At 37.2% G+C, this 24,871-nt stretch overlaps 1 protein-coding gene across 1 annotated transcript in view; it reads left to right on the top strand.

Moving 5' to 3' along the window:
* LOC115210956 (uncharacterized protein F13E9.13, mitochondrial) overlaps positions 1–5,967 on the top strand; it is a 155,041-nt gene extending 149,074 nt beyond the window's left edge. Inside the window, exon 6 of the mRNA XM_029779760.2 lies at positions 4,399–5,967. Within this exon, the coding sequence (XP_029635620.1) occupies positions 4,399–4,598 (200 nt within the window). The 3' untranslated portion in view covers positions 4,599–5,967. The remainder of the gene's footprint in view (positions 1–4,398) is intronic.
* The last annotated feature ends 18,904 nt before the right edge of the window (positions 5,968–24,871 follow it).

Raw genomic sequence — 24,871 nt, 5'->3', positions numbered from 1 at the left:
AGTGTGTGACACGCGTGACACTTGTGAAGACCTGTTGAGGCAAGTGAAAATCAAACCAAATCAAAATAGATGAACATCAATGGAATTTGTATCTTTGTGGTTCCAGTACCGGTGGCACACAAGAAAACCATCCGATCGTGGCCGTTCGCCAGCCACATCTGGCACCTGTGTCGGTGGCACATAAAGACACCATCCGAAGACCCGGCGACGTAGACAGTCCACCTGTGCATACCTTCCTTCTTGTGACACTTGTGAAGACCTGTTGAGGCAAGTGACACTTGTGAAGACCTGTTGAGGCAAGTGAAAATCAAATCAAATCAAAACAAATCAAAATAGATGAACATAAATGGAATTTGTATCTTTGTGGTACCAGTGCCGGTGGCACACAAGAAAATCATCCGAACGTGGCCGTAGCCAGTACCGCATAGACTGGCCTCCGTGCTTTGGGGACGTAACAAACACCATCCGATCGTGGCCGTCCGCCAGCCTCATCTGGCACCTGTGTCGGTGGCACATAAAAACACCATCCGAGCGTGGCCGTCTGCCAGCCTCGTCTGGCACCTGCCAGCCTCATCTGGCACCTGTGTCGGTGGCACATAAAAACACCATCCGAGCGTGTCTGGCACCTGTGTCGGTGGCACATAAAAACACCATCCGAGCGTGGCCGTTCGCCAGCCTCGTCTGGCACCTGTGTCGGTGGCACATAAAATCACCCACTACACTCTCGGAGTGGTTGGCGTTAGGAAGGGCATCCAGCTGTAGAAACACTGCCAGATCTGACTGGCCTGGTGCAGCCTTCGGGCTCCCCAGACCCCAGTTGAACCGTCCAACCCATGCTAGCATGGAAAACGGACGCTAAATGATGATGATGATGATGATGATGATGATATATTTGAACTGTTATAGAGTCCGTGGAAGTCTGATTAAGAACACTTTTTCTGACTTTCCTGATGACTTCAGTAATTGCTGTTATATTGTTTGTTGTTGTTGTTACCCTTGCAGTTGTATCTAATGCTGTTGTTGATCTTTCAGTTGTTGTTGTTGCTTTTTTTGCAACTCGAGCAAACTGGCCAATCAATTTTCCATACTTTTATGATTTTTTTTCATAAAATTTGCACAAAACTTTGTGATTTTATTAACTTCTCTTCATGTTTCTATTAACTCCACATGAATTGGTTTGTCCTCATCGATTCATTAATTCCACATGAGTTGTTTCAATCCTCACCTTAAAATATTGGATTATTATTATGCCCACTTTGTTATACAGTATACATAGTAAAACCAGTTAAGACATGACTACGTCTGACCGCCTACTATCTACTCTGGTACTTCATATATTTCTCTTATAGTGACCAGGTTATTCCATTTGACACGTGGGAGGGGGTGTACCATTGTTACTAATTCCCTACAACAATTATGATTTTATACAACATATTCCCCTCTCAGATTCACTTACTTATTGCAGTGCCCCTTCAATTTTTCTAAGCTCTGTAAAAGAACTCAAAAGTTTGGGTCTCTAACCAGGCCTTTTGCAATTCCCTTAAAGCCAGCAACTTTTCAGCACCCCCTTCTACTTCATGTTTTAAAGTAATTTAAATCAAAACTTTCCATCAGAATTTCGTGTTATGTTCCAAATGCCAGCTCAATAACGACAAAGTTATTTTACTAAATTCTTTATTAGTTTCAAAAGCAACTGAGACAAAAGCAGTATATTTCAACAGAAATATGTGATAAAGAAAGGGTTAAATTGTTTATTGTTGTCAAGCAGTGTTGGCTAGCTATAGCTTTACCTGCATTAAAATATTACTGTAAATGACATGTTAAAATCATCAAAAATACCTGCTGTCACTTTGGTTTGAATTGACTGTTGTATTAACCCTTTCGATACTGTATTTATTTTGAGATACTCTGTGTTTCTTTCAATTACTTTAAATATTACAAAGAAATTAGTAAAATAACTTTGTTATCATTCAGCTAGTGTTAGGAACATAAATTGTGACTAAAGTTTGGTGGAAGATTTTAATTCAAAACTTATGAAAACAAAACATTTGTATTACAGAGCTAGAGCCGGTTTCAGCCGGGTTGGTAACGAAAGGGTTAATTTGATAGGGGGTTGTTTGCTTGCTAGATTATACCCACAGAGCTCTGTCACATCACAAGTAACAATTCTTATAAAACATTTTTGAGAATTACTATCAAAATTGTGAAGGAAATTTTTATGGCACAAACTTTCTGCCCACTCATTTATATGTCTGTATGTGCACAATCATGGGTGCATATATATGTGCATATTAAATTCTATTGTTAATTTTAAAATATATTATCCTATAAGTCATAATCCTTCTGAGTTTGTTTACACAAGAAACTAATGTGCACACAAAAGCTAATTGCCTAAAATAATACATTAGTTAATGATTGCACTTATTACACATTCACATTGCTTACTTTTGTCACAATAAAAATGCTGCATAATAAACATTATTTAAAACTGTATGATCTCAGGTTCAGTTTTACCATGTGACATGTTGGGTAAGTGTTTGATACATAGCCACATGCACACATGTGCAGACCCCCCATATAGCTGAGTACTCCATCAGTTATGACAAGTGTTCTAGTTGATCCACTCAGTGGAACAGCCTGCTCATGAAATTAACCTGCAAGTGGCTGAACACTCCACAGACATGTGTACTCTTAACTTAGTTCTCAAGAGGATTCAGTATGACACACCAAATGTGACAAAGATGACCTATTGAACTACAGGGTACAACTGAGTGAACTGGGGCACTGCAAAATAAAGTGTCTTGCTCAAGGACACAACACCCTGCCAGGAATTGAACTCTCGACCTTACGATTATGAACCCAGTTCACTAATCACTAAGCCACCTGCTTTCACACATATCATCATCATCATCATTTAATGTCTGTTGTCCATGCTGACATGGGTTGCACGGTTTGACTGGGGTGGCACGCTGGAAGGCTGCGACAGGCTCCAGTCTGATTTGGCATGGTTTTCTATGGCTGGATGCCCTTTCTAATGCCAATCGCTCCGAGAGTTTAATGGGTGCTTTTATGTGTCACTGGCACAGATACCATTTGTGTGACACTGGTATCTGTCACAACTGTGATTTTGTTTGGCATATAAATGAATCTGTGTTTGTATGTAGCCTTTCTTGATATCCTATAATGGTTGTAAGTCAGCATCACTGTCATACAGGCAATCATCATCCTCATCATTTAACATCCGTTGTCCATGCTGGCATGGTTTAGACAGTTTGACCAGACCTGGCAAACTGGGAGGCTGTACCAGACTCCAGTCTGATCTGGCATGGTCTCCACAGCTGGATGCCCTTTCTAATGCCAACCACTCTACAGAGTGTGCTGGGTGCTTTTACGTGGCACCACACGGGCACTTTTACGTGGCATCACATGTGTGCTTTTACATAACACTGTCATGAGTGCTTTTTATGTGGTACTGGCAGAGGACTCTTTCAGGTTAATTCTCACCATTGGGGCAACCAGTCTTAACACTTTTGCTTTGGAGTACGGGTCTTCTTGAGTACAGCAAGGCACCAAGCATCTCAGTCCGTTGTCATCTCGCCTGAAAGGTTCAATATCCTGAAGTAGTTCTTCAGCACTTCATCTCAAGCAATGTGGTCCAATTCCAGTCTTCCAAGAAAAACATGTCTGGTCATGTGGGAAGCAGGTAAATGTTGATGACAGAAAGAGCTAGATGCTCTTTCTGTCATCAGAAAAGGCGGCGAGTTGCAGAAATGTTAGCACGCCGAGCGAAATGCTTAGCGGTATTTCGTTTGCCGTTACGTTCTGAGTTCAAATTCTGCCGAGATCGACTTTTCCTTTCATCCTTTCGGAGTCGATAAATTAAGTACCAGTTACGTACTGGGGTCAATATAATCGACTTAATCCATTTGTCTGTCCTTGTTTGTCCCCTCTATATTTAGCCCCTTGTGGGCAGTAAAGAAATAAGAAAGAGTATCTGGCCCTAGAATAATCTGCCTCATCAAATTCCATCTGACCTGTGCAAGCATGGAAAACTGCACATTAAATGATGATGATGACAATAACTATGATGATGGAAATGATGATTACGACGACAATGACAATGATGATGATGATGATGAGTGTGTATATGTTTGTGAGTGTGTGTGTGTGTGTGTGTGCATGTACACATGTGCATACATGTAGATTTACTCCTTTACATTTTCAATGTTCCTTTTTTGTTGTGTCTGGGGAGAGTCATTTTCTTTTTTGTGCCTTATAATTTGACACACTCACTGGTTAAATTTCCACTTATTTCTTATTTTTATTTTCCTAAAATTTTCATTGTGTCTTGCAACCTTTTCAATAGTCTTGACTCTCTTTTTTGCTTTCTGTCTTTAGCTGTGAAGAAAGCTGTGAATATACCAGTTCTTGTTGGTTCTGGCGTCACATGTGAAAACTTAGCGGATTTTGTTGAAGCAAATGCTATAATCGTTGGATCCCATTTCAAAGATGTCGGACACTGGAAAAATGATTTAGATATTCACAGAGTTGTCTCTTTTATGGAGAAAGCAAAGAAACTGCGATCAGCTGGTAACTAAATACATTGGTTGATTAGATTTAAGAAACGTTGAGAAACATGTTTAAAAATATTATGTGAGATAATTTAGGCGCAAGCATTGATATATGATTAAGGGGCTTGCTTCCAGACCATGTGGTCTTGGGTTTATGGTGGGGGAAGGACAAACACTAAGACATACACACACAATGCACACACACACACATGGGAAGGGCTTCCACAGTTTCCATACCAAATTCACTCATAAGGCATTGGTCAACGTGGATCTATAGTAGAAGGCACTTGCCCAAAGTGCAATGGTATTGAACCCAAAACTACATGGTTGCAAAGTGAATTTCTTAACCACACATCCAACCCTGCACCTAGAATATCCTCTCAATTAAGAAAAGGAAAAAAGAAAGAAAAAACATTGGTTTCCTGACTAAATCAAAGATGTCCATTTTCTGAGCTCACAATCATCTCTGTTTTATTAACCCTTTCACTGCAAAATCAAATTTCATGGTTATTCCACCATTGATGCTAAATATCTAAACATAGAATTGGTATTTTCAGCAACTTTATTTCCATAGGAAATGATTTCAAACATGACATTCCTCAACAAAAGATAGGTTTGTATATTATAAAACTGCTTCCAACAGTTAAGGGTTGTGAAATTTTGAATGGATATTTTTGCTTTCTGCAGTAAAAGAGTTAAATACCCTCTCTCAGAATGTGTTCCTCATGATTTTCAAAGTTCTCAAATATATTTTATTATTCATTGTTGTATTTCTAATTACCTTAAATTTAAAATTGATAATAGGAATTCATAATTTTAAATTTGATTTAAAAAAATAGTTATTATCAATACAAAATTGAAAATCAGTTTTTTTGGAAATGTATTCCATTTAAACCTTTCGTTACCATATTCCTGTTGAGATATACTACTTTAGTTTTAATTAATCTTGAAAATAATGAAGACTTTAGTAAAATAACTTTATTATTAAGCTGGTGTTTGGAATATAAATTAACCTGAAATTTTAACATTCTTTTAATTTCAACCACTTTAAAACTGAAAGTTTTTATTATAGAACCAGAGGTGGTCTCATGTGAGTTGGTATCAAAAGGGTTAAGTTCAATATTCAGTTAGTTTTCAAAATCTTTTGGATACCTTAATTAACTGCCATTTCAATTCATAAAAATATCTCAGTTTTAGTAATTAGAATTTTCACTTCATGCTTTTTAAGGGGTGATGGTGGATAGTGAGGGGTTAGGTGAGGAAGAAAATTTGAATTGAATTCCCAGTTATTCTCCTGGTATCATTTTTTTTTATATGTAGTTTGTCCAGGATCACTTCATTATTGTGTTTATGCTGTTATCAATGCATCAAAGAAAAATGTGGCAAACTGGCAAGACAAAACTGCTTAATGGCATTTCTTCTAGCTTTACATTCTGAGTTCATTGAGGTTGACTCTTGGGATTGATAAAATGATTACCAGTCAAATACTGGGGTCAAGGTAATCAGCTGGTACTTCCCTCCAAATTTCAGGCCTTGTGCCTACAGAAGAAACAAAAAAGCAGTAAGCTGGTAGAATCATTGGTATACTGGACAAAAATGCCCAGCAACATTTCTTCTGGCTTTAAAAGGGTAAAGAATCCCTTCGATCATGAATGACCATGGGATTGCACTTAGAAAGTTACCTTTCAAGGCACAAGTCCAGGCAAGGATGTTTGTTAGAGAGCAGCAGTTGCCCATGCATAGCAGCCTCCCCTCTCCATGTCACTGATGTTATCCAAGGGAAAGGCAAAGGCTGATACAGCTTGGCACCAGTGACATTGCAATTCATTTCTACAGCTGAGTGAATTGGAGCAATGTAAAATAGAGTGTCTTGCTCAAGAGCACAGCATTGCCCGGTCCAGGAATTGAACTCACTACCTCATGATTGTGAGCCTGACACTCTAACCACTGAGCCATGCACTTTCTGGCTTTACATCCTGATTTTAAATTCCATCGAGGTTGACTTTGCCTTTCATCCTTTTACCAGCTGAGCCCTGGGATTGATGTACTTAACTAGCCCCCTTCCCTGAAAATTACCAGCCCTGTGCCTATAGTAGGAAGAGTTACCTGTGCATCGAAGAATTGTACATCTAAATGTTGATTCCATGAACATTTTCTAGATATCATGGCAATACTTTGTAAAAATTTAAGAGAGAAAAAATGAGAAATTTTGTAATGTGGACATTTTGATTTTTTAAATGATGAAAATGATAAGTTTGAAAACAAAAAAGATTTTTTGATGAAATAAAAATAAAATATTTCATTTTTGTATTTGGTTTGCATGATTCTTGATGTGAATTCATGTGTCTTGGGCAAGTCATTATGCCAATATTATTAACACACACACTGGTTCAATTAGACAGCAGAACACATTGTGTTTCAGTGTCTTGCTAGCTTGGCTTCAGCTTATTCTATTTCATTTTTGTCTCTGGTTTGCAAGATTCTTGATGTTAATTCATTTGTTGAAACAAATTTTGTCATGTCTGGGAAGAGTCATTCTACCAATATTATCAACACCATGCACAGGTTTATTTCCATTTTTTTAAAATTTTTAGTCAATTGGCTAAATATCTAACCAACTAACAACTCATTTTTTTGTTTAATGTGTAGGTTAAACAATCAATCAACTGTTTTTTAGTCAAAATTCTTTTGTCCTTGTTCATGACTTTTTCAGTGACTCCCCTTCTTGCTCTAAGGTCTGCTCTGCATTTGTGACACTGAAAAGGTTGCAAACAGTGACAAAAGAACGTTGACTAACAAACAACTGATTGATTGTTTAACTTGCACAGTAAAGGATCAGAATTGAACCTGTGTGAGTGTTAATTTTATTGGCATGATGACTCCTCCCAAGACACAACAAAAATACACGAAGCCTAATATTCCCATCATGACTACCTGTCTGATAAGTGTATACAGGGCACATGCATCACAACCATATATGCATGACATAGTAACTTCATATCAAGTTAAACAATGCTATTTTTATTTTTATTATGATTATTATTATATTTTGTGGGGTCACAATGGCCCAGTGGTTAGGGCAGCGGACTCGCGGTCGTAGGATCATGGTTTCGATTCCCAGATCGGGCATTGTGAGTGTTTATTGAGCAAAGACATCTAAAGGTCCACAAGGCTCCGGCAGGGGATGGTGGCGATCCCTACTGTACTCTTTCGCCACAACTTTCTCTCACTCTTTCTTCTGTTGGCCTGCTCGCATAGCCAACGGGGTGGTGTCATTTGAAGGCTAAAACAATGCGAAGCGCATTGTGACCAGTGATGTGTAGCAACATCTGATAGCCTGGTCGGTCATGAAAAAAAAAAAAAAAAAAATTATATTTTATTTCTCAGAGCTCTCAATCCTACTTGCTCTGGTTAATTCTGTGAGAGCGGACAGTATCCTGTTGTCAAAGGTCTCACAAAGTCTCTTTCCACAAATTATGACACTTGCTACTTAGGTGTTAAGTATTGTGGAAGATACTCAAAACCCAAGTACCAATGTCAAAATCCTAGCTATTCCTAATAGAGTAGTTTATTTTTGGCATACTCTACCGTCATGTCAATTCCAATTTCTTTGACATATTTCTCGAACTTGGTTGTTTGAGCTCCGAGTGCCCCTACAATTACTAGGATGACAGTTACTCTCTGCATTCCCCATATTCGTGCATTTTCATCTTTTAGTAACTTGTATTTTCCTACCTTTTCCAGCTCTATGTCACCTATGCATGCATCCCCAGGTGTGGCAGTATCTTTGGACTTAGTTTCCTTTTTCCTTTTCCCACTACAACAACAACTGGCCTCTGAGCATCAGTTGGAGAGTCACATTGAATTGTAAAACCCCACAAGGTCTTATATTCATTATTACCAGTGATACCTTCTGGTTTATGTTTGTACCATTTCCATGTTCTTCTAAGACCACATATTCACAGAACCCAGTGAACAAACTTAGCCACATTTTCATCCTTCCTTTTCTAAGCATTTCAGCCAACACACTACAGTCACACACATGTAATATTGTTTCATTTTTGCTGCCACAGATCCTACAAAGAGGTGAATCACTGCTCTTATCTCTTTGGAACTTGGTGTAATTAGTTGTCAGAGCGTGTTCCTGAGTGCTGCATATCAATGCCTTGGTACATCCTTTCAGATCACTTTTCCTTAACAACTTCCAGGTGTTCCTCTTGTCTTTCTCTTTGATTTCCCTCAGGTATTGCTCATGCATTGTTTTCATTTTCCAGTTGTGTATTCTTTGTTCTTCATCTTGTTTCTTAAATATTTTTGGGTGTATCACATTTTCAGTAGGTATCCTGTTGCTATTTCTAACAACAGCAAGCAAGGGTTCACTCTGCTGTATTATAATACATATTGTGCTTAAGACGGTTAGGGTCCGTATTCTTCTCCCATTATCATGGATTTTATCCTGTAACATTACATGTAAAAAAGTATTTTTATGATGGGACTTAAAAGGTAGGCATTTAATTGTTTGAATTATTTTTCTCCGAATGGAGATAATAAGAAACAAAAGACCAACTTGTGAAGAAAACAATCCTTCCAGTCATGAATTAACAAAGTTGCTACATCATGCAGAAATACTTCTCTAAAAATTTATATGGATTCAAATGTTTTTGTTGATTGTAAACAAAAAAAAAAAAAAGATAACACATTTGATTATAGAGCAGAATGTAAAAATTACAAAAAACAAAAATACTTATGACTTTTTGACAAAAACCAGTTCTAGTAACTCAAACCTTCACTGCTACAAGATATGAGTAACAGTAACAACAACAGCAACAACAACAACAACAACAATACATGCATAAGCACATTCTTTTTGTGAGTAGATCTAGTAGATGGAAATTGAAAGAAGCTTGTCATATATGTATATGTATCTTATATGTATGTGTGTGTGCGTATGTGTGTGTGTGCGTGTGTGTGTGTGTGTGTGTGTGTGTATATATATAAAAACTTACTTGGAGAAGAAGAAACGACGCGTGGCGTTCAATCATATAATAACAATTTAATAAATAAAGCATATGCATACATACATACATATATGTACGAAGGTTCCTTCGAAACACGCATTGAGTCGAAACAGGGGCAGCTGAAGAAGGGGAATATTCCTTGTATTGTTTGTCTTGTACTCTGTTTTTTCGTTGTTAAAAAAAGTCCGTTTCCTTGATTTTATGTTTTCGTTTCTCGTTGTGTTCTATGTTTATTTGTGGTGTCCTGTACCCATATATATATATATTTATATATGCATATATATATACATATAGATGTAGGTATGTACATATATGTATGTATGTATGCATATGTTTTATTTATTAAATTGTTATTATATATATATATATATATATATATATATATCTGCATGTATTTGTATATCTGTCTATGTATGTATATGTATATTTATATGGGGTCTGATCAATAAGTATCCGGACTGTTGTCATAGTAACTGTAGTGTGATGGATGAAGAGGACAACAGAAAAAGAAGCAACGGGAGAAAGAAATACAAAAGGCCTTACCTTGGCGAAATCAGCGGTCTCTCACAAATTCAACATGTCCTGTCACTTTGCCGTCTATGCTGGAACTCCTCGCTTCCTCGCTGACCACACGTGCTTCGTCCTTGACCACATCCGCTTCCTGCCACGCATGCACCCCTCAGTCTTCCGCCGGCCCCTGCAAGCCGTACTTCCGCCCACCTCATCTGTCATCCTCTCCACCAGCACCACATAGCTCATCATGTCCCATAACACCGACCGCCAACCGCATAGTAATGAAGCTAAAGAACACAGAGTGGAGCTGCTCAGTAAAGATTGACTTTGAACTCTGCTGTGCATGTGCACTAAGTTTTACCATTCTAGCTCACTTCCACTATTTACAGCAGTGCTTGGAAGGAAGGTGTGTAGTGTGTCATAATTGCATTGACCATAACAGAGAAAGTTATCATGGCGACACCTGCTTAGAGGCCTATGCAAAGTTACAGAAAGTGTATGGAGAGGAGTATATGAGCCGCACGCAAGTGTACGGCTGGTTCAGATGTTTCCAAGATGACCGAAAAAATGTCGATATTGACAAATGTTCTGGGAGACCTGCAACCAGCAGAACTGAGAAAAACATTGCAGCTGTGCATACAGCTGTGAGAGGAAATCATCAAATCACCATCTGTGAGTTATCAGAGGATGTGCAGATTAGTTAGGGTTCAGTTCAGTCCATCATCACTGAAGATTTGGGTATGAGACGTGTATCTGTCAAGTTTGTGCCAAAACTGCTTTCAGATGACCAAAAAGATACTCAGGTTTCAGTTGCACAAGAGCTCCTCAATTGTGTCAAGAATGATGAAAACTTTTTTGAAAACTTTGCATAGGCCTCTGTGCAGGTATCACCAAACTTTTGGCAAAATTTGATGCAGATTCTCTGCTCAACTTTGTCATGGTCAATGCAATGATCACATGCTACACACGTTCCTTCCAAGCACTGCTGTAAACAGTGGAAGTGAGATAGCCCATTAAAACTTATATATATATATATATATATACATGCATGGGTACATGGTCTAGTGGTTAGAATGTTGCACTCACAATCACAAGATTGTGATTTCAATTCCTAGACTAGGTGGTGTGTTGTGTTCCTGAGTGAAACACTTCATCTCACATTGCTCTGTTATCACTTCAGCACCAGACATGTGATACACTGTGCACCTGTTCAGACAATATGGATTTGATGAAGAGGGTGAGCAAATGTGCACCACAAACATTTGATCACCATAAACATATCATTTGTTGTTCAGGTTGTTTGACAAAAAGCCCATATGTCATCTTCAATGGGAGAGTCCATCATGTATGTATATATATATATATATATATATATATATTCATTTGTTATGCATAGCATAAAAGAATTGTTTATGTTTTGTTTTCCAGTTTCAGCTCTTGAGCTGTGGCCATGCTGGGGCACCGCCATTTGTGTGAACAAAGAAACAGAGAGTGCTTTATATTTTTCATTTTTCTTGATTCAAGTAGCATTTGTGTAGAGGGGGTGATTTTTTTTCAACTATACTAATCCTCATATGCTTATGTAATAAATCAATATTATTAGTAATACATATTTTAGTGATTCAATTAATCACACAAATCCCATCCTTCACTAAAATAAGTCTTGTGTTGCTCAATTAAGAGAAATCAATATCTAATTGTTTAAAGGTGTGGGTAGACCTCTTTCTTCCACAGGGCCAGGCATTTTCCAAGAAAGCAAGCAAACAAGCAAACCAGTGTTTTCTTACTGACTGAAGTCATAAATACGTTACTGAGCCAGTGACTCAACAGCTTGTATGATGTGTGTGTGTGTGTGTGTGTGTGTGTGTGTGTGTGTGCACGTGTGTGTGTGTGTCTCACTCTCCTCTCTCTTTCTCTGTTTCATTCTTCTTTTCTTTCCTTTAGATGCACCGTGTTCAGTTTCACTTGTGCATGACATTCAATTAGACACAGACACATGCATGAGCACATTCACACACATGCATACATACACACATGCATACATACACACATGCATACATACACACATGCATACATACACACATGCATACATACACACATGCATACATACACACATGCATGCATACACACATGCATGCATACACACATGCATACATACACACATGCATACATACACACATGCATACATACACACATGCATACATACACACATGCATACATACACACATGCATACATACACACATGCATACATACACACATGCATACATACACACATGCATACATACACACATGCATGCATACACACATGCATACATACACACACATGCATACATACACACATGCATACATAACACATGCATACATACACACATGCATACATACACACTGCATACATACACACATGCATACACACATGCATACATAACACATGCATACATACACACATGCATGCATACACACATGCATGCATACACATGCATACATACACACATGCATGCATACACACATGCATACATACACACATGCATACATACACACATGCATGCATACACACATGCATGCATGTTTCATAACGGCTCCTGTCTTTGAATGTAAGCAACTGAAAAAAAACAAAACAAAAAAGAAACAATAAAAGAAAGAAAAATGAGTCGTAAGAGATTCAGATTGGAAAACTGTGGGAAAATAAATGTTTGATTTTTGTTGAATTAAAGAAATAAGAGCTTTTCTGAGTCAGTCTTAAATATTATTCTACAAAAGAAGAAAATACAGAAATTTCTTTGATTCTTTAACTTAACACCATCATCACCACCACCTTCCCCACTATCACCAACAACAGCCACACCACCACCACCACCACCACCACCACTAACACCACCATCACCACAACAATCATCACCAACACCACAACCACCACAGTCACAACCATTAACATCACCACCACCATCATCACATACCACAACTATCACCAATACCACAACCATCACCATTATAGTGACCACGACCACCAGTACCACTGCGACAATCACCAGCACTACAACCATTACCATATCTACCATCACCATCAAAACCATTATTACGGTCACAGCTTCTAATATTGCTATAATTAATACCTGCACTTCCACCAGCACCATTACCTCTACCACCACCACCACCATCACCACTGCTGCTGCTGTTGTTGTTGTTGTTGTTAAGCAACAAGATGGGTAAGGGTGATTAGGTGATGGTCTAGGGCTTAGGGGCAGGTGACCCCAGACCTTGGAAAAAAAAAAAACTTTGGTCGTCTTGTTGTAGTCAAGGGCTCATCGTTGACGCCCGACACCACGGGGAGGTGGCTCTTGAAGTCGCTGGAAATGGAGATCTTCAAGTCCAAATTCTTGGACGGCTGCTGCTGCTGCTACTACTATTTCTACTGCCACCCACTACCGCTATCATTACAGTCATAGTTACCAATACTGCCATCATCACTATCAGCATTCATCACTACAAATTCCACGATCATCATCATCATCCAGTTGCTTTATCACCATCACAATCATCATTTTTGTCAATGTCATCATCATCATCATCTTAACAGTAGTATGATAGATATGCTATCTATCATTTTCTTTTTGAGAATTTATTAAATTATTTATCATTTACATCGCCCCCCCCCCAGCCCTGTGCTCAACTGGTATTTATTTCATCTACCCTGAAAGGATAAAAGGCTAAGTTGACCTTATTGGAACCCAGATCATAAAGACAGGTGAAATGTTGCTGTGCAGTGTGCTATCGATTCTGCCACCTTACCACCTTTAATAATAATAATAATTATAATTATTCTTTCTACTGGTGAAGGCACATAGCTCAGTGGTTAGAGCATTGATCTTACGATCGTGAGGTTGTGAGTTCGATTCCCAGACTGGGCTGTGTGTTGTGTTCTTGAGCAAGACACTTTATTTCCCTTCCCTCCTGTTCACTCAGCTGTAGAAATGAGTTGTGACATTACTGGTGCCAAGCTGTATTGGCCCCTTTGCCTTTCCCTTGCATAATACTGGTGACATGGAGAGGGGAGGCTGGTATGCATGGGCGACTGCTGGTCTTCCATAAACAACCTTGCCCGGACTTGTGCCTGGGAGAGTAACTTTCTAGGTGCAATCCCACTATCAGTCATGACCGAAGGGGATCTCAGCAGCAAATTCTTTCTACTATGGGTACAAGGCCTGAAATTTGGGGGAGGGGGAATAGTCAATTACATCAGCTCCATTACTCAACTTGTACTTATTTTATTGGCCCTGAAAGGATGAAAGGCAAAGTCAACCTTGGTGAAATTTGAGCTCAGAACATAAAAAACATGAAATACCACTAAGCATTTTGCCCGATATGCTAATGATTCTGCCTTAATAATAACTCTTTCTACTGGAAACACAAGGCCTCAAATTTGGGGGAAAGGATTAAGTCGATTACACCGACCCCAGTGCATAACTGGTACTTATTTCATCAACCCTGAAAGGATGAAAGGCAAAGTCAACCCCAGCAGAGTTTGAAAACGTAACGGCAGACGAAATACCACTAAGCATTTCAGCCGGTGTGCTAACAATTCTGTCTTAATAATGATGATGATGATGATGGTTTCAAATTTTTGGCACAAAGCCAGCAATTTTAGGAGAAGCGGGTCACTCAATATCATAGACTGCAGTACTTAGCTGGTACACATTTTATTGACTCTGAAAGGATGAAAGGCAAAGTAGACCTTGGCAGCATTTGAACTTAGAATGAAAAGCCAGAATAAATGCTGCTAAGCATTTTGTTCAGTGCAGTAACAATTCTGATAGCTTTCTGCCTTCAATAATGATAACAACAACAACAACAACAACTATAATCAAGTGAAATGAAAAGAGGAAGAAATTTAAAATGCTGATAAATCTAAAGTAGATAAATCAAAAGTGGAATTGAATTGTTACATTAAGGATCACAAACTTCTGAGATGACCTACAATGACGAAATTTTAAAGGAGTTCCCAGGATTTTTTTCTTTTTCTTTCTTTTTACTTTATTTTATCTATTTTTTGTTTAGGAAATTGGCAGGAGTGTCAAAGGAAGAATTTTCATTCATGTTCATACAGAAAGGAAATCTGTTTTAATTCCTTTCAAGTTAAATCCTTCTGTACTATGAATGTACAGAGACAAGTGATCTGGAGAATGTTAGTTGGTAAGATAGACAGATAGACTTATACACACTCACACACATGTACACGTGTATATACATATGTATATGTAATAATTTTGAATTTGGATGTGGCACTCCGTCAGTCAAAACAACGAAGGCTCCAGTTGATCCGATCAATAGAACAGCCTGCTCAGGAAATTAACATGCAAGTGACTGAGCACTTCAAGGACACACATAGGTGCAGGAGTGGCTGTGTGGTAAGTAGCTTGCTTACCAACCACATGGTTCTGGGTTCAGTCCCACTGTGTGGCACCTTCTACTATAGCCTCAGGCCAACCAAAGCCTTATGGGTAGATTTGGTAGACGGAAACTGAAAGAAGCCCATCGTATATATGTGTATATATATATATATATATATATATGTGTGTGTGTGTATTTGTGTTTGTCCCCCCAACATCGCTTGACAACCGTTGCTGGTGTGTTTACGTCCCCGTAACTTAGCGGTTCAGCAAAAGAGACTGATAGATTAAGTACTAGGCTTACAAAGAATAAGTGCTGGGGTTGATGTGCTCGACTAAAGGCAGTGCTCCAGTATGGCCACAGTCAAATTACTGAAACAAGTAAAAGAGTATACACATACCCTTAATGTAGTTCACAGGGAGATTCATTATGACACAGAATGTGACATGACTAATCCTTCAAATTACAGGTACAACTAATTTTTGCCAGTTGAGTGGACTGGAGCAATGTGAAATAAAGTGTTGGGAATTGAACTAAGTGCTGCCGGGAATTGAACTCACAATTGTGAGCTGATTACCCTAAGCACTAAGCCACATGCCTTCACATCTGGGCATACACCTTGTCATATATTGTTTAAAGCCCATTCACAGTATTTGGCTACCTGATGTCATCAACAGTACTGGATTTAAATGCTACTGGATTTACTGTAGGAATTCTTTTCTAACCATAGAGTTTATAAAATATGAGAGAAAGAGAAAGAAAATGAAATTCATGAGACTCTTTATTATTTACAGAGATTGTTTTAACCCTCAAGGCACCATTGCACAATGGGTTGAAACAATTATTATGGTTGGGAAGCAAAATTCTTACCACACAGCCATCATTTTTTGCTTATATCTTAAGTTTTTAAACTGCAATACACTTGTTATAATATGTTTCTCAAAATAAACTTGCTTTTAACACTGTAAATAAACACCTTCTTGTTCCAAGGTCTATAAACTCCATACATACAAGAATACCAAATGTGCTATTGTCAGACATAACCATTAAAGTTGCTATTTATAGTGGTAGCCTGCACTAGGGCCTCATACAACTGGTCCTTCTGCTCACTTACTAGAAGGGAGGTGGGGGAATCTTTTTAGTACCAAGGATGAATTGCAAGTGCATTAGAAGTTGTTGGAGAGGATCTGTGTTAAGAATATTAATGGATCTTTAATGTTACAAATCCATAGGTATACAATTTATATTAAGTAACAGTTTTGGTTTTATAACTTAAGCAATTTTTTTTCCTTTTTGTTTTTCATCTGGGTTTTAAGGAATGCTGTTAGCTAGTGAAATTTTACCCCTTGCAAGGGGTTCCCTACTCCTGTATTATATTTTATTTAGTTTGAATTACTTTTAAATTAATATAAAATAATTAAATGCGCCCTTCTAAAGCCCAACCAGGCTCATGGGCCCACTTTCCCAGTTTCTATGGTGTATGTGTTCCCCAGCTGGACGGGACACCAGTCCATCACAGCGTTACTCATTTTTGCCAGCTGAGTAGACTGGAGCAACGTGAAATGAAGTGTTTTGCTCAAGAACACAACTCGTCACCCAGTGCAGGAATCGAAACCACAATCTTATGATCATGATGCTGACACCCTAACCACTAAGCCACACGCCTCCACACTTTTAAATTAACCTTATTTTAAATAGGTATCTATCTCAGGCACTTTATTGACCCTGAAAGGATGCAAGGCAAAGTCAACCTTGGCAGAATTTGAACTCAGAACGTAAGGACAGACGAATATACAGTGGGCATATATTATTGCTACATTATATCTATTTACGTTATTATTTATTTAACCATTAACTTCATTGATGTTAGATTTTATTTTGTTTTGGTGATGAGTAATCTAAGGATTCAATGACAATAATATGTTTACATTCCTCTAAAAAGACTGAGTGCTTTGCAGATACATAAAGTAAACATGAAATGGAATGAAAATTGAGAGCTCAAGCAGGAGTCTAACCCACATCTCTTTCATCACCAGCTCTATGTAATTATCAATTACTTGATGTAATTACCATCATAAACCCTTTGGCAATATCAACTTTCATGTTTATTACTTATATCTGCACAGTCAGTCTGAAAATTCCCTTTTAATCCTTACACATACAAATTTGTTTCTCTTTATTTTTCTTTTATTTCTACTTTATTTTTTGGTTTCATTCTACTTTTTTGTTAGGCTGTGACATAGAGATTTGATTGTTAAATTTTTACCTCAGTATTCTGACCCTGAAAGTATTGACCTTTGACTAATTCAGTTCAGGTCAATTTTTTTTCTTTTCTTTTTAAGGAATTTAAATTTAGTTTTCTTAATAATTATAGTCTCAACAACTGAGTTGTTTAAATTTTATTTTTATTCTAAGAATTAGTAAACTTGTATAAAATTGTAATGATGGGTAACTGCATCACCATTCTAAAACTAATTGCACCATCCCAACTGTAGAATGTACCAAATATTATTATTTTTATGGTACTAAACTGTGAAAAGGCAGAATAGACCCTTTGAAACAAGAGATATTGAAATAGTTGGTGTTTCTAGTCTGATCATCTGCAAGTTGGTGTCTGCCAGAAAATCCCAGTCGGCTGACAGTCTTTAAGAAAGGATTGAGAAAAGCAGTCAGTGCAAGGCATGTGAGAGATGGAAGGAGTGAGACACTGCATAGATTAATAAGAAGAGAAGAAACAGGTGTGTTGGGTTGGCCTGGTGGAGATGTGTACCTGGTAAGCTTAGAAAAAAAAGAGTAAACGCTATTGTAGCTGCAATAAAATACTGTAGAGACAGAGGTTGTAATCATCATCATCATCATCATCATTTAACGTCCGTTTTCCGTGCTAGCACGGGTTGGACGGTTCGACCGGGGTCTGGGAAGCCAGGAGGCTGCACCAGGCTTCAGTCTGATCTGGCAGTGTTTCTACAGGTGGATGCCCTTCCTAATGCCAACCACTCCGTGAGTGTAGTGGGTGCTTTTTACGTGCCACCAGCACAGGTGCCAGGGGAGGCTGGCAGTGGCCATGATCAGTTGGTGCTTTTTACATGCCACCGGCACAGAAGCCAGTCAAGGTAGCAGCACTGGCATCGGCCAAGTTTGGATGGTGCTTTTTATGTGCCACTGGCACATAAAAAGCACCATCCGAACTTGGCCTATGCCAGCGCCGCCTTGACTGGCTTCTGTGCCAGTGGCACGTAAGCAAGCTGGCAGAACTGTTAGCAAAATGCTTAGTAACATTTCATCTGTCTTTGTGTTCTGAGTTCAAATTCTGTCAAGATCCACTTTGCCTTTCATCCTTTTGGGTTTGATAAATTAAATATCAGATGAGCACTGGTGTCAGTGTGATCAACTTATCCCCTCCCCTGAAACTGCTGGCATTGTGCCAAAATATGATACTAATATATATATTTCTTTATTGCCCACAAGGGGCTAAACATAGAGGGGACAAACAAGGACAGACAAACGGATTAAGTCGATTACATCGACCCCAGTGCGTAACTGGTACTTAACTTATCGACCCCTGAAGGATGAAAGGCAAAGTCGAACTCGTCAGAATTTGAACTCAGAACATAGCAGCAGACGAAATACCGTTTAGCATTTTGCCCAGTGTGCTAATGTTTCTGCCAGCTCGCCACCTTTAAAACAGGCTTCTTTCAGTTTCCGTCTACCAAGTCCACTGAAAAGGTTTTGGTCGGCCCGAGATTATAGTAGAAGACTCTTGCCCAAGGTGCCACACAGTGAAACTGAACCCCAGAACTATATGGTTGGGAAGCAACCTTCTTACCATACAGCCACGCTGTGCCTATTGTGTCTGTGTTTTTGAAAGAGAGGGAGAATAGTATGGATCTTTCATTCATAGTACACTAACCTATTCTAACCTATTCTCACATTTCACTTCTTTTTTTTTACCATAGTATGTTTGAAGGATATTGAGAGAAAAGGAGTAAAAAAACAGGATAAAGATTTTTCCATTATCCACTTCACAAAGAGATTGCATAATGTGCTAATGTTGTAATCTAGATCTTAATACAACATTGTATTTCTGTAAAGAAGTACAACTGTTCAAAAATGTCAGTTCTTGAGTCCCTAAAAAAATTAGTATAATTGAACGGCCACGCTCAAATGGTGCTTTTTTTTTTTTAGGTGGCACATAAAAAGCACCATTTGATCGTGGCCATTGCCTGTACTGCCTGACTAGCCCTTGTGCCAGTGGCACATAAAAGCACCCACTACACTCTCGGAGTGGTTGGTGTTAGGAAGGGCATCCAGCTGTAGAAACTCTGCCAAATCGGATTGGAGTCTGGTGCAGCCATCTGGTTCGCCAGACCTCAGTCAAATCGTCCAACTCATGCTAGCATGGAAAGCAGACATTAAACGATGATGATGATGAGGATTATTAATGAATTAATCGTCTAATTTTGTGTTTTTTGTAAAGTGTCTACTTAATTTAGGCAGGTGAACTTTCACAGATAAACAAATTGACCACCTATTTTCCTGGTAGATATTTTGAGATAAGAAGAAGAGCCTTACCCTGAGTCCATGCATGAACTGAAATACAAAGTCACAACCCATAAGTTAACCCTTTAGCATTCGGATTATTCTGTCAAATGCAATGCTTATTTATACACATTATTTTGAATTAATCATACACATTTTTGTAGCTTCAAGATGTTGATGCAGCAACTGCTTATTTTTAGAATGGCACTGTCGGGTAGATGTGAGTGGCTGAATCTAGTGGTTTGAACCTAAAGCAGGGAGTATATATGTGCTTGACGTAGCTGGTTTAAATGCAAAACTGTTAATGTCACACTTCATATGACTGTGTACAAATACTCATTTAAGCACACACACACACACATACACACATTAATATCTGGACATTACAACCTGAAGTGTCATCATGACATGACCTGTCAGGTAATGTGGCATAGATGTGGTTTCACCTTCATATATTAAGGTATAATTTATTATTTTAAAAAATTGATAATAATTCAGTAATTAGGTTTTGAATTGTTTAAAGGCTAGTTATTATTAGTTACTGAGTTATGGAATGTTGTACAATCAGAGAGAGAGAGAGAGAGGAGAGAGAGAGAGAGTGTGTGTGTGTGCGCGTGTTAAATGTCTGACAATAATTAATGTATAGTTTAAAAAAATATTTTGATCCAATTTTATGTAAATAAACCGTTATAGGAAGTATGTTAAATCTATTATGGATGTATCACTTGTATACATTTATTATGAAAAGTAGTTGTTAATGGGTGGTTAACCTAATGCTAAAACTGTTTCTGCATATGTGAGCTTGAAGATTAATTAGTTTGGTATGCTTATTCGATGTTTTAGTATTATGTTTCAAATTTTAGATTTCTCAAAAATAAATAATCTGCAGAATGAATTAGTTTATGTATAAGTTATTTCTTTGTCTAAAATATGCCAACTAATATTTCAGTTTAAATCATTATTTTTCAAAACACAGACATGTGTTGCTAGGCTAATGTCAAATCATTATTACAAGGTTATAAAAGTGTAATTATGTTGATAATATTCAATCTTAAATTGATTTGCTGTCAATCCAATGTAATCTATGATGCTCTGATTAATGTTATATGCGACAGTAGCTGTTTATATAGCAACTTTTCTAGATAATTATTATTGACTAAACAAATAGAAGTAGTATTTTTGAGGTGTTATTGTTATCTGTATTTTGAAATTTGAATTATTCATTATTTTTATTGTTATTCAGTGATAGTTTCTTAGTGAAATTTAAGTTTATTTTGAGTGAATTTGTGTGGAAGATTTTTTTTTTCTGTATTTATACTCAGGAGGAAATTGCAGTTTTATAAAGAAGGACTATTTTTCCAATTGAAATCCTAAAATTGATTAAAAATGGTACATCAAACTGCATAGCTTTTCTTCTTTGGTTTCTTTTTTGTTTTGGCTGTGTGCTTATGATATTTAATGGTTTCCTTAAAACTATTATAGAGATTTAGTATTCTTTTGTGTAGCAGTTAGAGCAGTTAAATCCCTCTGTCTTATAAGAAAACACAAAAGGAAAGAGCTTGTGGCTTAATCCACCATATTCTAACATATTAATACTGTGATTGGTAAAATATCCTTCAGTGTGTGAAATTGAAATTCTTCTAGCACTTAGAAATTTAGAAAAATCTTAAACCCAAATTCACTCAGAATAAACTATTCAACATGCATACAATGCATGTGCATGCCCCTCCCTATACACACAGGCACATGCATACACACATACAGAGTATTTGAGTGCACTCTTTGACTTCTTTGTCTATATTGGAACGTTTTGATTCAAATGTTTACACTGAAAGCTACCATTCCTTGTCTTAGTATAAAGCTCTGTAGTATGACTGAATTAAACTGCTAAATATGGAATAATATCTATTATATTTTTTAATAAAGAACGCTCTTGTGTCCTCTGCAGGAGGAAACAAGAATTAGTTAAATTCCTTGTTTGAGAAAACAAAAGGCTTCATAAGAAGAATGATATGGCAAGCATTTTTGTTTGATAGTGGAAAATTATGTACAGATAGTGATAATAAATATGGATTAAAGATGCACTGAAGTCCACCTCTAAATTATTGACTAGCATTATTTCAAAAGGATTTTTTTCAGTCTAACAAGAAACATTGCATTCCAGAAATTTGATTACAAATTCCAGAGCCATGTAAAGAACAACCTGAATGTAAGTCCATTCTGATAAGACAGATAGCCTTTACAGTTTAGATAAAAAATTTTTACAGAAGGCTATTATCTAATAGCGTTTCTAATATATACAAAAAATCCCTTGCAGATTTAGTAATCTAGAAACTGAGGAGGTTGCATCCATAATATAAATAGATAATAGAATGCGATATTTGCTCCCATCTCTGTCCATCATATACCACATTTAAGGATCATAAGAGTAATTTTGTTAGCCCACCCCTAAATGTAGGTTAATCAACCCTGCAAAAAAACAGGTATAGGTAGTAGCGAATTCCATTATTCTATTATCTTTAGGATTAGGGAAATAATGAAACTCACTTATGGAACAATAGTTTATCAGTTATTGAAGAATTTAACAGCATCAGTAATAAAAAGAATTATAAATTCTCTCAGGTTGATGTTGTGTATTTTTATCCCTCTTCTACCAAGCCACTACTATTTTAGGATTAGTTTTCACTAATACTCTGACATCCATTATCAATTCAGATATTAAAACCCTTGTACATACTGGAAAGATTTTTGAAAATATAGCCTAAGGTTTAAAAAAATGGAAAGATATAGTTATGAGAACTTTTGATGGGACAGAAGTGTGTGAAATAATTTGTTAAAATGATTCGAATTCATTGCATGAAAAAGCTCCGAATGTTGGATAGAGATATTTATTGAGATGATGGATTATTTCTCTTAGGAAATATAGATGGTGTTAATGTAGACATATTTAAAATAAGGTATTGCTGATGATGTTCAGAAATAAATCAACTTTTTTAACATTACATTATATTCAGGTGCTAAAACTTTTTTCCTTTATCATGAGCCTACTAAGTGGTTATGTTATATTAATAAGGGTTCTACTTATCCACTAAATATCACCTCTGATGTTACATGGTGTATATCATCACAGTTCACATTTTCTATAATGAAGTATTTAGTCAAAGCAGATATTTCAGATTGGATAGTATATGCACCTTGATCAATATCTTCTAAATATAGAAATAGAAATTGGAAAATCCTGTGGTATAATCCAAATTTTAGCTTAAATGTTTCAGCAACTATAGCCAATGAGTTAGTCTCACTTCATTTTAGTAGAAAACAGCATAAAATAGAAATTCTGTTAAAGTTTCTTACACTTGTTGCAATTCAGCAGCTCTATTTATTCAATTCATGCAAAACATGTCAAGCAAGTGTAATTGTAGAAATGTTAGTAACTATCCATTTACTGGAAATTGTTTTATCAGTTCCTTGATATGCTGTTACAAGGTGGAATTGAATGATAGCTCACAATCAAAGTCTTATATTAGAATGGCAAAAAATCAAGTTATAATAAGATTTTACTCACGTAAACACTCACTAGTCAACTTGAGCAGAAAATTAGCTACTGGACAATTGAAATGTGTGTGTGTGTATCTCCTTGGCTTGATATCACACAATAATTGTAAACAAGTATCACAATCCTACAATCTGTGTCCATTGTTTCCAGTCTTCTGTGAAAATGTCTGGCCATGGGGAAATGTTAACCTTGCTTGGAAATGAGAGTTGGCAACAGGGAGAGCATTCAGCTGCAGAAAATCTACCTCAGTGCATTCCATCTGGCTTATGCAAGAATAGGAAAGTGGATGTTAAAACAAAAGATTGATAATAATGATGATGACGACAACGACAATGATGATGATGATGTATATACATACAATTTTGATATCATTATGGTCATCTTCATTGTCTTACATCCACTTTCCATGCTGGCATAGGTTGAATGGGTCTTTATGGGCCAAGCAAGTTCATATTTAGAGTTACTTCTATCCTAGCTGGGTCAAAGGATGTAAGTTTTAATTTGTGCTGGGTTTCTATGGCCAGATACTCTTCCTAGCATCAACCATTTCACTGAGTGTATCGAGTGGTATTTTTTGTGGCACCAACGCAAGAGTGAAGTTGTCATATCTTTAACAAAACGTAGGGGACCCCACAACTGCATGTTAACTTTACTTGTTCACAAACCTCTTTACAAATTATACTGAATGTAAAGTTGTCTTGTAGCTTATAAATTTAAAGAGATCTCATCACTTTGTGAAGTGTTTATTAGCTCAAGACAATGTTGCAGAGAAGGAAGGTGAATAGAAGTGAGACAGCGATGACCAAAGAAGAACCAACATAGGTGTATGGAGAGAGTTAGAGTATACTAGTAGAAAGAGAGAGAGGGGGAGATAGGGGTAGAGGAGAAGCAAGAGTGATTGATAGTAACAGAGGTACACAGAAGGGTTAGTAGTAGATAAATCTGGGAAAGAAAGAGTTATGGTAGAACATACAGCATGTTTGATGCAACTTCTTATACATAAAACATGTGAAGTGGGGGGTAGTAGAGTGATAAAAATGATTGATGAGATAGAGGGGGATTGGAATATGGGTGGGCAATGTGAATTGATGGCAGGAGTGAGCTAATGTACAGCACAAACTTTTGATCACCATAAACAAATCATCTGTGAAAGTTGTTCAGGAAGAAATAGCAAGAAATTGCTGAACCCACATTTGTTACCAATGACAAGAAAGTTCACCATATATATATATATGTCTATCTGTCCGTTTGTCTGTTTGTCTATCTATCTATCTATCTATCTATCTAT

The sequence above is a fragment of the Octopus sinensis genome, linkage group LG4 (assembly GCF_006345805.1).
Source record: "Octopus sinensis linkage group LG4, ASM634580v1, whole genome shotgun sequence".
Lineage (NCBI taxonomy): Eukaryota > Metazoa > Mollusca > Cephalopoda > Octopoda > Octopodidae > Octopus > Octopus sinensis.
The sequence above is the reverse complement of the archived record's forward strand: the minus strand, read 5'-3'. Positions and strand labels throughout refer to the sequence as shown.